At 46.1% G+C, this 16,130-nt stretch overlaps 1 protein-coding gene across 1 annotated transcript in view; it reads left to right on the top strand.

The window, feature by feature from the left end:
• The window catches only part of mical2b (microtubule associated monooxygenase, calponin and LIM domain containing 2b), a 267,163-nt gene that overhangs the window by 236,969 nt on the left and 14,064 nt on the right, over positions 1-16,130 (top strand). Inside the window, 2 exon segments of the mRNA XM_078221390.1 lie at positions 4,645-4,737; positions 10,218-10,311. Of these exon segments, the coding sequence (XP_078077516.1) occupies positions 4,645-4,737; positions 10,218-10,311 (187 nt within the window).

Consider the following 16,130-nt stretch of genomic DNA (forward strand, 5'->3'; position numbering starts at 1 on the left):
TATTTGTCTGAACCATTCCATATAGGAATGAGCTCCGCATTCTCAACACACGCTCTGGGTAAAGATATTTCTCCTGAATTCCCAATTGGACTTATTCACGACTATCTTACTTTTGTGGCCTCTAGATTTTAGTTTATTTCTTCCTGGGTTGTGAGTATTGCTGGGAAGGTCAGCATTGATTACTTAACCCTAATTGGCTTTGAGAAGTTGATGGTGAGCCGCCTTCTTGAGGCACTGCACCCACAGTGTTGTTAGGCAGACCGCGCCAGGATTTTGACCCAGCGACAGTGAAGTAACGATGATATTTTTCATGTGTGACTTGGAGGAGAATTTGCAATGGGGAGGTTTCTCTTGCATCTTGCCCACATGTCTCTATATCTTCCCTGTTAAGCCCCTTCACAATTTTAAAAGCCTCTATCTCACTCTAGAGTAAAGAACCCCGGTCTGTTCAATCTTTCCTGAAACGTATCTCAGTTCGGGTAACATCCATCTGTCCATTTGTACTTTATGTAATATGGAGAACAGAACTGTACGGTAGCTCAGTGGTTAGCACTGCTGCTTCACAGCTCCAGGGTCCCGGGTTCGATTCCTGGCTCGGGTCACTGTCTGTGTGGAGTTTGCACATTCTCCTCGTGTCTGCGTGGGTTTCCTCCGGGTGCTCCGGTTTCCTCCCACAGTCCAAAGATGTGCGGGCTAGGTTGATTGGCCAGGTTAAAAAAAAAAAATTGCCCCTTAGAGTCCTGGGATGCGTAGGTTAGAGGGATTAGCGGGTAAAAATATGTGGGGGTAGGGCCTGGGTGGGATTGCGGTCGGTGCAGACTCGATGGGCTGAATGGCCTCCTTCTGCACTGTAGGGTTTCTATGATTTCTATGAAATTTTGGTCTAAGTAAGGTTTGGTGCAAATTTAACACCATTTAACAAATTTAACATCCATTGACTCTGTCTATACTTCCCACTGCCTTGGCAAAGCAGCCAGCATAATTAATGACCCCATGCACTCCAGACATTCTCTCTTCCATCTTCTTCCGTCGGGAAAAAGATGCAAAAGTCTGAGGTCACGCACCAACCGACTCAAGAACAGTTTCTTCCTTGCTGCCATCAGACTTTTGAATGGACCTACCTTGCACGAAGTTGATCTTTCTTTACACCCTAGCTATGACTGTAACACTACATTCTGCACTCTCTCCTTTCCTTCTCTATGAACGGTATGCTTTAGAAACACGGAAACATAGAAGATAGGAGCAGGAGGAGGCCTTTTAGCCCTTCGAGCGTGCTCCGCCATTCATTATGATCATGGCTGATCATCCAACTCAATAGTCTCATCCTGCTTTTTCCCCAAAATCTTTGATCCTATTCGCCCCAAGTGCTATATCCAGCCACCTCTTGAATACATTCAATGTTTTGGCATCAATTACTTCTTGTGGTAATGAATTCCACAGGCTCACCACTCTTTGGGTGAAGAAATGTCTCCTCACCTCCGTCCTAAATGGTCTACCCTGAATCCTCAGACTGTGGCCCCTGGTTCTGGACTCCCCCACCATCGGGAACATCCTCTCTGCATCTACCTTGTCTAATCCTTTGTTTGTATAGCGCGCAAGAAACAATACTTTTCACTGTTTACTAATACATGTTGACAAAAAATAAATCAAATCAAAATCATATCATTTAGCTGCATTTTAACTGTTTCCCACCAGAAAGGAACTCCTTTCCTATTCTAGAGTTTATTTGGTTTCCTATTATTTTTATTTCTGGGTTTACTAATATGAGGCACCATCTGGACTGTGGAATGGATATCGTCCTGAAGGGTTTCTGTCTCCATCTGTCAATTTAAGGTGCCTATTTTCTGCGTCTCTACGTGAAACACACCTCTCAAGTGGGCGTGGAAAATCCCAAGGCACAATTACAAAGAGGAGTAGGGGAGTTCTTCCCAGTGCCCTTTTCAATATGTATCCCTCAACCAATATCAATAAGGGAGAACAGTTTATCTGGTCATTATCACAGTGCTCTTGATTTGATATGATTTATTATTGTCGCGTGTACTGAGACACAGTGAAAAGTAATGTTTTGCGTGCTATCCATAAAAATCATACCATACATAGCTTGCAAAGCCAGGATCCGGCGCCATCTTGAAACATATGATCAATCCACAGTGAGATCAGGAATATATCACCATTCTCTCTCCGTTCCCTGTGTCATGGGGACTGGCTGCAAGTCCTTTAGGGCCTTGTGTGGAGGGCAGGTTTGTGAATTAAAGGAACATGACCAACAGGGGAAAGAAATAAAGTTTTAAGATGAACTAAAAACAGCAACTTGCACAATAGATTGCTGCCCTACATTAACATATCAATAAAGAGACAGAGATTGCAAACATGCGGTGGAGTGTGCATACAATTCACTCAGGATTAATTGGAGTTTGCGAGATTTCACTTCCCAAACCAATAATCCCTGAAAACACTGAAGTTTGCTATGCACAATTGGTCACAGTGTTTCCTACATCATATCAGTGACTACACGGCACATGGGTGGCACAGTGGTTAGCACTGCTGCCTCAGAGCGCCGGGGACCCAGGTTCTATTCCCAGCTTGGGTAACTGTCTGTGCGGAGTCTGCACATTTAAGTTTATTTATTAGTGTCACAAGTAGGCTTACATTAACACTGCAATGAAGTTACTGTGAAAATCCCCTAGTTCTCCCGGTGCCTGCGTGGGTTTCCTCCGGGTGCTGCAGTTTCCTGTCCAAAAGACGTTGGTTGGGCGCTGGTTGGGTGCATTGGTAAATTCTCCCTCAGTGTACCCGAACAGGCGCCAGAATGTGACGACTAGCGGATTTTCACAGTAACTTCATTGCAGTGTTAATGTAAGCCTACTTGTGACACTAATGAATAAAATACACTTCAAAAGTATTTAATTGGTTGTAAAGTGGTTTGAAATATCCTAACGGTCTGAAAGACACTGCAGAATTGTCAGTTTAATTTTCTGTCTTTCCTTCCAGTTTTGATTTGCTGACAATTACCAACTAATTTTTACATAAAAGGAACTTGCTTTTTATTCATTTCACAAGATGTGAGCTTCACCAGCCAGGCCAGCCATTATTGCCTATCCCTGGTGGCTTTTGAGTGGGTGGTGGTGAGCCATTTTCTTGAACCACTGCGATCCCTGTGGTGTAGGTACACCCACCGTGCTGTTACGAAGACAGCTCCAGGATTTTGACCCAGTGACAGTGAAGGAACGGGGATATAGCTCCAAGCTGGGACAAGGTCTGGCTTGGAGGAGAACTTCCAGCTGGTGGTGTTCCCAGGTGTCCACTGCATTTGCCCTTTTCAGTGGAGGTTGCATTTTTGGATGGGCCCAAACTCACTGTGAAATGAAATATTGCCTTCTGTGTTTCGTATATGGCACATAGAACAGAGAACATAGAACAGTACAGCACAGGACAGGCCTTTCAGCCCTCGATGTTGTGACGAGCTTTGTCCGAAACCAAGATCAAGCTATCCCACTCCCTATCATCCTGGTGTGCTCTGTGTGCCTATCCAATAACCGCTTGAAAGTTCCTAAAGTGTCCGACTCCACTATCACAGCAGGCAGTCCATTCCACACTCCAACCACTCTGAGTAAAAAATCTACCTCGGACATCCCTCCTATATCTCCCACCATGAACCTTATAGTTATGTCCCCTAGTAACAGCTACATCCACCCGAGGAAATAGTCTCTGAACATCCACTCTATCTATCCCCCTCATCATCTTGTAAACCTCTATTAAGTCGCCTCTCATCCTCCTCCGCTCTAAAGAGAAAAGCCCTAGCTCCCTCAACCTTTCCTCATAAGACCTACCCTCCAAACCAGGCAGCATCCTGGTAAATCTCCTTTGCACTCTACATGGTGTGCTCCAAAAAGATCAAACCCTTTCTGATAAAGTTACTCCTGGAAAATAAGCAAAATTTAATTAGACCCCACATTTCCTCAGATGAGAAATATCACAGAATCACAGAAGAGGCCATTCGGCCCATCGAGTCTGCACCAATGCATGAAATACCCTGACCTGCCTACCTAATCCCACTTAGAATCATAGAATCATAGAATCCTACAGTGCAGAAGGAGGCCATTCGGCCCATCGAGTCTGCACTGACCACAGTCCCACCCAGGCGCTAACCTTATAATCCCATGCATTTATCCTAGCTAGTCCCCCTGACACTAAGGGGCAATTTAGCATGGCCAATCCACCTAACCCGCACATCTTTGGACTTTTTATTTCTTTCTTTGGACTTGCCAGCACTTGGCCCATAGCACCAAGATTGTCAACCTTTTAGTGGGTTTTCCCATAAACTAGGATAGAGATACTATATTTACAGCTAAGCTGTCTCACACCCACAATGAATTACTGATGTTCAACCCTCAAACAGTAACAGTAGACCCAATGATCTGGCTATTGTCAGATTGCTATTTGTGGGATCTTGCTTTTTGTAAATTGGCTGCCATGTTTCCTGCTTTTCAATGGTGACTACACTTCAAAATGTGGTCGCAAAGTGCTCTGGAATGTCCCGAGGTCGTGAACTGTATTGTATATATGTGAGTTCATTCCATTGTGCCGTGGAAGTGAATGATTGGTCTCTGGTGATTTGGTGAGTTTTGTCTCCTCTGCTTTCAGGAAGGTCCGAGCTTCAGGAGGAAGAGGAAGATGCGGAATTTTGCTCTGCAGCAGGTGAAACAGGAGGAAGTAAAGCGACTCCACAGAGCTCAGGTAGAGTCCAGAAATGAGTTGGCATTACCTTCAGACAAAGCCAATAACAGCAGAGAGTAGATGAGGAACGCTTGCATATCTCAAAGGATGGTTATAGTTTCAAGCCCTGTGGCAAAGTAATATGAGTGGAACTGCTAATGCACTTTGAGAATGATGTTGGTAGCAATGCCCACATCCCATAAACATATGATTCATATCACTGGACATGATCATTCAGCTGCATATTCCCTCACCTAAAAATCCACTGATCACAGAATGAGGAGTTTTGATAGTTAATTACCTATGAGTAGCCAGCACATCTTAGGGCGGCACGGTGGCACAGTGGTTAGCACTGCTGCCTCACAACGCCAGGGACCCGGGTTCAATTCCCGCCTCGGGTCATTGTCTGTGTAGAGTTTGCACATTCTTCCCATGTCTGCGTGGGTTTCCTCCGGGTGCTCCTGTTTCTTCCCACACTCCAAAGATGTGCAGGTTAGATTGATTGGCCATGCTAAATTGACACTAGTGTCAGGGGATTAGCAGAGTAAATATGAGGGGTTACGGGAATAGGGCCTGGGTGGGATTGTGCTCGGTGAAGACTTGATGGGCCGAATGGCCTCCTTCTGCACTGTAGGAATTCTATGATTCTATGATCTTCAAGATTTCCTGATGGCTTGTACATCTTGATTAGATTGTCTCCTTCTGATCCAAACTAGCATGGTTTCTGTCTTGTGATGTACACTTCCATCCTCTAGTGTAAGAGTGAAGAATGAGGCCCATTGCATTAGTACATCAGCTTCTAACGCCTCCCTGCCTCACCCCCAATCACCGTGTCTTCCATAGACACCAATATTGCCTCTAGTTACAATGCAGATGGGGGCATTTCTCTCGTAGAGAAAGCTGAGGTGTGACCAGGTTAATTGCTGTAAAGTTACATAGGATTATGACGCTGGATGTGGAGAAACTGCTTTCTCCTAGGGTGTGTCCAGAACAAAGGGGACATAACAATAAGATAGCCACTAACAGATTCAATAAAGAAGGAATTGCTTTGCATTGAAGACGGTGTGAACTCACTACCAAGTGGAGTGGTAGTGAGTTCCTGTGCACAAGAGACAAGAAAAATCCAACCCAGCCAATTACCGCCCCATCAGTCTACTCTTGATCATCAGCAAAGTGATTGAAGTGGTCACCAACAGTTCTATCAAGCGTCACTTACTCAGCAATAACCTGCTCAGTGATGCCCAGTTTGTGTTCTGCCAGGGTCAGCTCCTGACTCATTACAGCCTCGGTTGAAACATGTAAAAAGAGCTGAATGCCAGAGGTGAGGTGAGAATGACAGCCCTTGACATCAAGACAGTATTTGACCGAGTGTGGCATCAAGGAGCCCTAGCAAAACTAGAGTCAATGAGAATCAGGGGGAAACTCTTCACTGGTTGGAGTCATACCTGGCACAAAGGAAGATGGTTGTGGTGGTTGGAGGTCAGTCATCTGAGCTCCAAGATATCACTGCAGGAGATCCTCATGGGAATGTCCTAGGCCCAATCATCTTCATCAATGACCTTTCTTCCATCATAAGGGAATGTTTGCAGATGTCTGCACAATGTTCACCATTTGTGACTCCTCAGATACTGAAGCAGTTCATGTCCAAATGCAGGAAGAGCTGGACAATATCCAGCCTTGGGCTGACAAATGGCAAGTAACATTCACACCACACAAATGCCAGACAATGACCATCTCCAACAAGAGAGGATCTAACCATCGCCCCTTGACATTCAATGGCATTGCCATCACTGAATTCCCCCACTATCAACATCCTGGAGGTTACCATTGAGCAGAAACTGAACTGGACTAGCCATATAAATACTGTGACTGCCAGAACAGGTCAAAGGCCAGGAATCCTGCAGTGAGAAACTCACCTCCTGACCCCCCCAAAGCCTGTCCACCATCTACAAGGCACAAGTCAGGAGTGTAATGGAATGCTCTCCACTAGCTTGGATGAGAGAAGCTCCGACAACACTCAATAAACTTGGCGCCATTCAGGACAAAGCAGCCCGCTTGATTGCTACCCCTTCCTCAAACATTCACTTTCTCCACCACTGACGAACAGTGGCAGCCGAGTGTACCATCTACAAGATGCACTGCAGGAACTCACCAAAGGTTCCTTAGGCAGCAACTTCCAAACCCACGACCACCACCATCTAGAAGGACAAGAGCAGCAGATACCCGGGAACACCACCACCTGGACATTCCCTTCCAAGTCATTCACCTTCCTGACTTGGAAATATATCGCCATTCCTTCACTGTCGCTGGGTCAAGATCCTGGAATTCCCTTCCTGCCAAACTGTGGGTGTACCTACACCTCTAGGGACTGCAGCAGTTCAAGATGGCAGTGCACGACCATCACCTTCTGAATGGCAACTAGGAATGGGCAATAAATGCTGGTCTAGCCAGTGACGCCCACATCCTGTAAATGAATTTAAAAACAGGTGTATGCCACATGCTTTTAGGGGAAGGTTTGATGCATCAATGAGGGAAAAAAGAACAGAAGGATTTTGGAGTAGGCAGAGAAGGGGTAATTAGGGTGGGACGAGGCTCATGGGAAGTCTAAAGGATCAGTTGAGTCAAATGAAATAAAAACAGAACATGCTGGAAAAACTCAGCAGCTCTGGCAGCATCTGTGGAGAGAGAAACCGAGTCAACATTTTGGATCTAAATGATCCTTCTGCAGAAGTTGAGTTAAATGGCCTGTTTCCATGCTGTTGTCAAGTATTGTCCAATAGAAACTGCTGACTAACATGGGTGTTGCTACGGCAACACTGTTTGAAGCCCATGCACTAATTTTAGTTAAAAGAACACCTCATACACAATCCAGGGTAAACACACTTCACACATTTGTATATTTACCTCACAAACATCAACCACATTCAGTGATCAAGGAAATATAGATGCCACAATGGTGAAAAAAGCTCTCAAACATGCGACACTTTGGGCAGGATTTTCCGGCCCCACCTGACACAGGGTCATCCAGGCCTGCCGAATTTTAATGGACGTTTGGCTGGTCCACTGGGGAGATTAGAAAATGATGTGGAGATGCCGGCGTTGGACTGGGGTAAACACAGTAAGAAGTTTAACAACACCTGTTTGTGAGCATTTCTCCACTCCACCTGACGAAGAGGCAGCGCTCCGAAAGCTAGTAGCATTTGCTACCAAATAAGCCTGTTGGACTTTAACCTGGTGTTGTTAAACTTCTTACTGGCATTAGAAAATCCCAGTCTTCACCCATTTTAACAAGAGATGTCTGTAGGGGTAGATTGTTGGAAGGTATTTTGAGAGACAGGATCTACAGGCATTTAGAGAGGCAGGGACTGATTAGGGACAATCAGTATGGCTTTGTGAGTGGAAAATCATGTCTCACAAATTTGATTGAGTTTTTTGAAGAGGTAACCAAGAAGGTAAATGAGGGCAGTGAAGTTGATGTTGTCTACATGGACTTTAGCAAGGCCTTTAATAAGGCACCGCATGGTAGGTTGTTGCATAAGGTTAAATTTCACGGGATCCAGGGTGAGGTAGCCAATTGGATACAAAATTGGCTTGACGACAGAAGACAGAGGGTGGTTGTAGAGGGTTGTTTTTCAAACTGGAGGCCTGTGACCAGCGGTGTGCCTCAGGGATCCATGCTGGGTCTATTGCTATTTGTCATTTATATTAATGATTTGGATGAGAATGTAGGAGGCATGGTTAGTAAGTTTGCAGATGACACCAAGATTGGTGGTTTAGTGGACAGTGAAGAAGGCCATCTAGGATTGCAATGGGATCTTGATCAATTGGGCCAGTGGGCTGATGAATGGCAGATGGGGATTAATTTAGATAAGTACGAAGTGATGCATTTTGGTTGATTAAACTAGGGCAGAACTTACTCAGTTAATGGTATGGTGTTGAGGAGAGTTATAGAACAAAGAGATCTAGGGGTACAGGTTCATAGCTCCTTGAAAGTGTAGTCACATGTGGACAGGGTGGTGAAGAAGACATTCAGCATGCTAGGTTTCATTGGTCAGAACACTGAATACAGGAGTTGGGACGTCTTGTTGAAGTTGTACAAGGCATTAGTAAGGCCACATTTGGAATACTGTGTACAGTTCTGGTCACCCTATTATAGAAAGGATATTATTAAACTAGAAAGAGTGCAGAAAAGATTTACTAGGATGCTACCAGGACTTGATGGTTTGAGTTATAAGGAGAGGCTGGATAGACTGGGACTTTTTTCTCTGGAGCGTAGGAGGCTGAGGGATGATCGTATAGAGGTCTATAAAATAATGAGGAGCATAGATAAAGTAGAGAATCAACATCTTTTCCTAATGGTAGGGGAGTCTAAAACTAGAGGGCATAGGTTTAAAATGAGAGGGGAGAGATACAAAAGGATCCAGAAGGGCAATTGTTTCACACAGAGGATGGTGAGTGTCTGGAACAAGCTGCCAGAGGTAGTAGAGGCGGGTACAATTTTGTCTTTTAAAAAGCATTTGGACAGTTATATGGGTAAGATTGGTATAGAGGGATATGGGCCAAACACAGGCAATTGGGACTGGCTTTATGGTAAAAACTGGGCAATATGGACAAGTTGGGTTGAAGGACCTGTTTCCATGCTGTAAACCTTTATGGCTCTAAGAAATGCACCAAAAAGGTTAAAGTTCATACACATACACCATGTGAAGGAATATTAAGATCAGATGACCCATGAGAGTATTCTTTTCTATTCGTTAGTCAGGTTTGTAATTTGACACATCTGGATTCCTAATTAGCCACATGTGGCTCACAAATTGGATGGGACAGTTTATGGTTGGGATTCTCTGGCCTGGTCCCCATGGCAGGACCCATTACGAGTGAAAATGGAGAATTTGGCATTTCAGGCAAAACCCCGTTCACTTGCAGCGGCACCGGGAAATTCCAACCGCATACGAGGACAGAGGATTTCCACCATTGGCTCAATCATTTTAACTTAAGTTGCCCAGTGGGAATCCTGTGGGAGCCTGCCCAACACTGCTCTCCACTGGTTGCAATGTGGAGTAAAATCGTGTGGGGTGTTAACCCAGCGTTTCATCTGATCCTGTCAGTTCCTTGACAGTTGGGTTAGGCTAACCATCCAGACTACTAACAGTCTGAAAGATGTGCTGGTTAGGTGCATTGGCTATGCTAAATTCTCCCTCAGTGTACCCGAACAGGTGCCAGAGTGTAGCAACTTGGGGATTTTCACAGTAACTTCATTGCAGTGTTAATGCAAGCCTACTTGTGACAGTAGGAAATAAACTTTTAAACTTTTTGAACAACTGGCCCCAGTATGTGTTCGCTGCATAATATTTCTTCACCTGTGGCAACACGGGGGTGATGCGACTGACGTTTCTGAACCAGATAAGAAGTGGAGAGTTTGACCGACATTTTCAGTGGGGGTTGTTTTTACAATGTGACATGTCCATTGAAAACGTGCTCAAAGAGGCTTATTCTGGCAGATTATTCAGCGTCAGCTGCAGGAAGTCGAAGAAAAACAGCGAGTACTGGAAGAACGTGGTGTGCTGTTGGAGAAAACTCTACGGGGCGAGTCAGGTACTTACCTTTGCTCAGCTTGTGTTCCCTTTTGACTCTTGGGTTGTGAATGTCGCTGGTCGGGCTGCCATTTATTGCCCATCTCTTGAGAGAATGATGGCATGCCGCTTTTATGATCCGCTGGCGGTTTAATACAACTTAATATGAATGGCTTGCTAGGCCACTTCAGAGAGTCAATCACATTAGTATGGGTCTGCAGTCATATACAGGCCCAGAAGTGATCAGGACAGCCGGTTTAAGGGACATTGGTGTTTTAGTTGGGTTAATACCTTGGGTGACTGTCTGTGTGGAGTTTGCATGTTCCCCCCATGTCTGCGTGGGTTTATTCCAAATGGTCCGGTTTCCTCCCACACTCCAAAGATGTGCGGGTTAGGTTGATTTGCCAAGCTAAATTGCCTCTTAACCTTCCCAGATATGTTGGGGTGGGGAGGGGCGGGGATGGATGGCTAGCTAGCAGGGTAAATGTGGGTTTACGGGACCTGAGTGGAATGCTCTGTCAGAGAGTCAGTGCAGAGTCGATGGGCTGAATGGCCTCCTCCTGCATTGTAGTGATTCTATTCCATGAATACAACAATCAAATTGTTTCAGAGTCACCTTCACTGATCAATGCTTTTTATTTACAGGTTTCTTAATCTGCTATGGTGCGATTATGTTTCTAGGCCTTGTGAATAATAGCCATGTAACTGAAACGTTACAGCATTGTACCTGGATTCTCTATATGTGATCCAGGACCACTGTCTCGTTTCCATCAAACATTCGTTATTTTCAGCCAGCAGTTTGAAAAAAATACTAAGAAGGATGAATAAGTAGTCTCACAATTTCTTATAACCCACTGAAATATTTTATATGCAAATATCTAAATGCGGGCTTTTTGCGAGTTTAATATCATAGAATCTTGCAGCAGGGAATGAGGCCATTTCGCCCATATAGCCTCTGCTGGCACTTTGAAAGAGCTATCCAATTATTCCCGCTCCCTGGCCTTTCCCCCCATAACCCTGCAAATTAGACCTCGTCCAGTACGTAAATAAAAGCAGATTACTGCAGATGCTGGAATCTGAAACCAAAAGAGAAAATGCTGGAAAATCTCAGCAGGTCTGGCAGCATCTGTAAGGAGAGAAAAGAGCTGACGCTTCGAGTCCAGACGCAGTTGCCAGCTCTCCAGTTGCTTCCTGTTGAATGCAGGCTGGGAGTCTGACACACCTGCTTTAAATAGGGAGCATGAGACTCCCTGATTTAACCATCAATTAGGACTCACAGGTAGCTCTTTTAAGGTACCAACCTAATAAACGAACTCAAATTAACTTAGGGGCAAATTAAAAGGGGCAGCTCCCCAAAAAGGAGGGGGAACAGAGGACTCATCAGGTATTTCTTTCGACACCAATCAAGTAAACGAACTCAAATTAACTTAGGGACAAAGTAAAAGGGGCAGCTCCCCAAAAGGAAGAGGGGAACAGCCCAAACCAAAAACAAAGTCGAAAGGAAACTTAAAACATCAAACCAAAAGGTGATTATCAGGGTCGATAATACATCCCAGCCGCCCCTGCGGTGCCCAGCGGTAGGACTCATCAGGTAGTTCAGACTCTAGCAAGCCAACCTCATTAGCCTGGCTGAAGTCATCACGGCAGTGAACAGAGATTTTCCTTTTCTTTTTTTCTTTCCCTTTTACTCTGTACTTTGGGGCAAGCTTGGACAGCTGGCTACCCTTGCCTGAATGAATGAAGCTCCTTCAGCTCCTGTGAAGATTTATATAGCTGTAGGTGGTCTATAAACTTCTACCACTGCAACAGACAAAGCCTTATACAGTCATAATTATGTAATTCTCACCCACGAATGTATCAGACGGACAAAGAGAAGAATGTTCTGAACAAAAATGATGATTTTCCTGTTACTACAGCAGGAATTTATTTTTCTGTAGGCTGCGGTTTAGCTCACTTTGCTTCTTCACTTCACTCTTCACTTTGCTCCTCAGTGAGCTTGTACATCTCTGGAACATCATCAGAATGTATGCTGTCTTCAAAAAGTAAAGCAAGTTTAACAATCTCCTCCTGTGACAAGTCACAGTAGCATCTTGGTCATCATCCTTTTCCATTCTTTCCCAAAAGAGCAAATTAAGGTCTGGAATGCTATCTTGCAACTGGTAGAATCATAGAAACTCCACAGTGCATAAAGAGGCCACTCAGCCCATCGACTCTGCGCCAACTGTCCAAAAGAGCATCCCACCCAGGCACTCCCCTCCATCCTAAACCCATACCCTCGTGCATTTACCATGGCTATCCACCCACCCTACACATTTTTGGACACTAAGGGGCAATTTAGCGTGGCCAATCCACCTAACTTGCACACTTTGGACTGTGTGAGGAAACCGGAGAACCCGGAGGAAACCCACACAGACACGGGGAGAATGTGCAAACTCCACGCAGTCACCCGAGGCCGGAATCGAACCCGGGTACCTGGCGCTGTGAGGCAGCAGTGCTAACCACTATGCCGATCACCTTCATCTTTGGCGCATCTGTCACCCGCTGCATCCAGCCTCATCTGAAAGAGAAATGAAAGATCTACAATTTGTTCCTGTGATTATAGCAATGAAAACCGATTCATAGCGTTTTAAGTCAAGTTGAGTTTCTTGAATGGAAGTTTCTTGAACTGATTTATCCTTCTGTCTTCTAAATGCAAATTTCCTGGAACAGCAGACCATTTTAAAATGGGCGTTCTTCCTGCCTGTGGACCTTCTTTCCACCACAGTGGGGACATTGGAAAATGATACTTTATCAGGGCATTTCCTTGCTTGCTGCCTTACCACATTTGAAATTTTATAACCCACAAATTGGACAACTTCATCGGGCTGTTCTTGGGGAAATTTTCTTCATACCTCTGACAAAAGCCTTAGAAATTCACATCTAAAATGTCCACAACTGTACTATCTTTGATCAGGGTCGTTTTGTAGTGTTCTAAACTCACAATTTTCAGCTCAGCGATACAATTAATCAATGAATGAGTCAATCCCTATTATTGTCTACGCCGCTTAAATTTTGTTCTTTCATGAAATATTTATAAATACTGAGGTATGAATCAAAGGTTCTGATGACATCCTCATGGGGAGCTATCACCTTCTTTACCACTTGTCTGGCCACCATGTCATCAGCTATGCTCCCAACACTGTATAACAAAGTGCTAACTTGTTGGGGGGGTGGGTGATTCTCCAAGCCCACTGCGCAGTAGGTGATATAACCAGAGGCCGTGTAGCGGGCTTCCCTCTGGGCGTCGCAGCCTCCGGCTGCTGGATTTCCAGCGTCATCTGTTCCGCGCCAGAAATAAGTGCATAGCTGATTTGAATATTTAGGTTGTAATTTTAATGTCATTGGCGGGCTCGGGACTGAGGTCTCTGGACCCACTAGCCTCACCCCCCCCCCCCCCCTCTCCCCCCACCGGAGTGTTTCATTCCAGCAGGGTTTACAACAGCTCGCCACTAATGGAGAGCTGGCAGCCCGGCCCCCCTGAGGTGAGGGGAGGCCATTGAAGCCCCTTCCAGGAAGTCACAGCTGGGGGGGGTGCCCCCTGGGCATTTCCAGCTTGGCAGTGCCAGCCTGGCACAGCCCAAGGGGCAAAGTGGCAATGCACAGGGGGCACCTTGGCACTGCCCATCGGGCATTGTCAAGGGAGTGGGGCCAGCGGAGGCAGGGCCTAATGGGGGTGGGCCGCTGGGGGGCGATCGGTAGGGATGGGGGTGGGGTCCCGCTGCCAGTCTGCTGTCAGGATCGGTGACAGAGGGAGGGTGGACAGCGATCAGGGCTGGCCATCGGGGTAGGTGGGGGATTGGCCTGCCGGGGAGGTCGGGGCTGGGGCACTGTCAGAGCTGCAGAGAGGGGCGGGTTGGGACTGCGGTGTGCGGGGCGGTTGGGGAGATTATCGGGGCTAACTGGCGGGGGGGGGGTGGGGGTGGGGGGGGGGGTGAGGGGGGAGGGCATCGAGGCAGGCCAGGGCTGTCCTGGGAGGCCAGCAGTCGGGGGGGTGGGGGAGGGACGCACAGCCAGGGATGCAGGGTCACGGGGCTGGCTAGTGATCAGGAGACCAGCAGCGCGGGGCTACTGCACATGCGCCGATCTCAGCGCTGACAGCACTATGCTGCCAGCCACTCCGCTGAAAAACCAGCGGGATTTACTCTGGTTTATAAGCAAATTTGGCACTTAGAATCTTTTTGGGAGAATCCCAACTTGATCTTTGCTCACTTTACTGACAAGGGTTGAGGTGTTGCGGTACTGGGTCAAACATTTTTGCCAATATTGCCATTGCTCAGCCTATGTGGGGCCTTCTATAGTTGGTAGGGGTAAAGTGGTCACCGTTCCTCACCCTCATTCACAATTGTCTTTTCCCAGGCTGCTTGTTCTGCCGGATGCTGGGCTTCCCTCTTATTTGATTGTCCCCCATGTAGTGGCAGGGTGGCCTCAAAGTCCTTCACCCACTGCTCCGCGCTATTGCTGGGCTTCATTTGAGGCTTTTCCTGCCATTTTCCCCTGTTTCTCAGCGGGTGTGGTCACTGCTGCCTCTATCTTCATTGGCTTCTTACTCCAGAAGAGATCTTGCTGAAGGCATTGATCTTTTGTTCAAAAATATTAGGGGGGAAATCTTCCGGCTCTTCACGCCAGTGGGATCTTCCGGTCGCGCTGACGGTGCACCCTGCCACGGGTTTCCCCAGTAGCTTGGGGTGGAATCAATGGGAAATTCCAGTGATAGTAGATCCCGCCACTGGCCAATAGCGTGCTGCCTCCCACCGCTGAGAAACAAGCCGCAGGGAGACAAGAGAATCTCGCCCATTATATACGCACTATTTACAAAGGTTAAAAAAGACCAGGACATAGCTGGAACTACTCTCTCTGATGTTTTGCACATCTCCTCTCAGTGAGTGACATTGCTGTGACACAGCTCCTTACACACATGTTCAGTAGCTATCATTAGAGTTAACCCTTTACATTATTGCCTGTAAAATCTGATTCACTATACCTTGTGACCAGCTTATATTTTCGGTCCCTGGTTCTGGCCTTGCCCAAGCGCAAACATCTCCTCAAATCTACTCTATTAAATGTCCGTAGGCTAACTAACCTTCAGTCTATTTTCTAAATAAAAGAGCTCCATTCTGATCAACCTTTCCTGATAGATATAACCAATTAGCTCTGGTAAATCTTTTTTTTGGTATTTTTTCAAATGCCTCTCTATCTTTGTTACAAAATGGGGACCAGAACTGATCCTCAATACTGCAAGTGCAGTCTAACCAAGGTTGCCATGATGGGGAGATGCTGGCGTTGGACTAGGGTGGGCACAGTAAGAAGTCTCACGACACCAGGTTAAATTCCAACAGGTTTATTTGGAATCACGAGCTTTCGGAGTGCTGCTCCTTCATCAGGTGAGTGGACACTGTGTCGATATGCCGGATCTTCTTGGAGGTCCTCTCCACTTTGAGCTGGCGGTTTGCGGTGTCGATGGTAGCCATGATGTGGAGACGCCAGTGTTGGACTGGGGTGGGTCTGTGTCGATATGCATGATCTTCTTGGAGATCCTCTCCACTTGCCTGATGAAGGAGCAGCGCTCCAAAAGCTCCTGATTCCAAATAAACCTGATGGACTTTAACCTGGTGTTGTGAGATTTCTTACTGTAACTAAGGTTGGGTCCAAGTATAGCATTACTATGTGCTTTTCTGTTCTGTCCCTCTAGAAATGTTTTGTTGCTTTTTTTAATGGCCTTATTAATCTATGTTGCTATTTTTGATGACTTGTGAACCTGTACCCCCAAATTCATCATTTCCTCTACACCATTTAGATACTTAT

This window comes from Mustelus asterias, chromosome 9, assembly GCF_964213995.1.
Source record: "Mustelus asterias chromosome 9, sMusAst1.hap1.1, whole genome shotgun sequence".
NCBI classification, from domain to species: domain Eukaryota; kingdom Metazoa; phylum Chordata; class Chondrichthyes; order Carcharhiniformes; family Triakidae; genus Mustelus; species Mustelus asterias.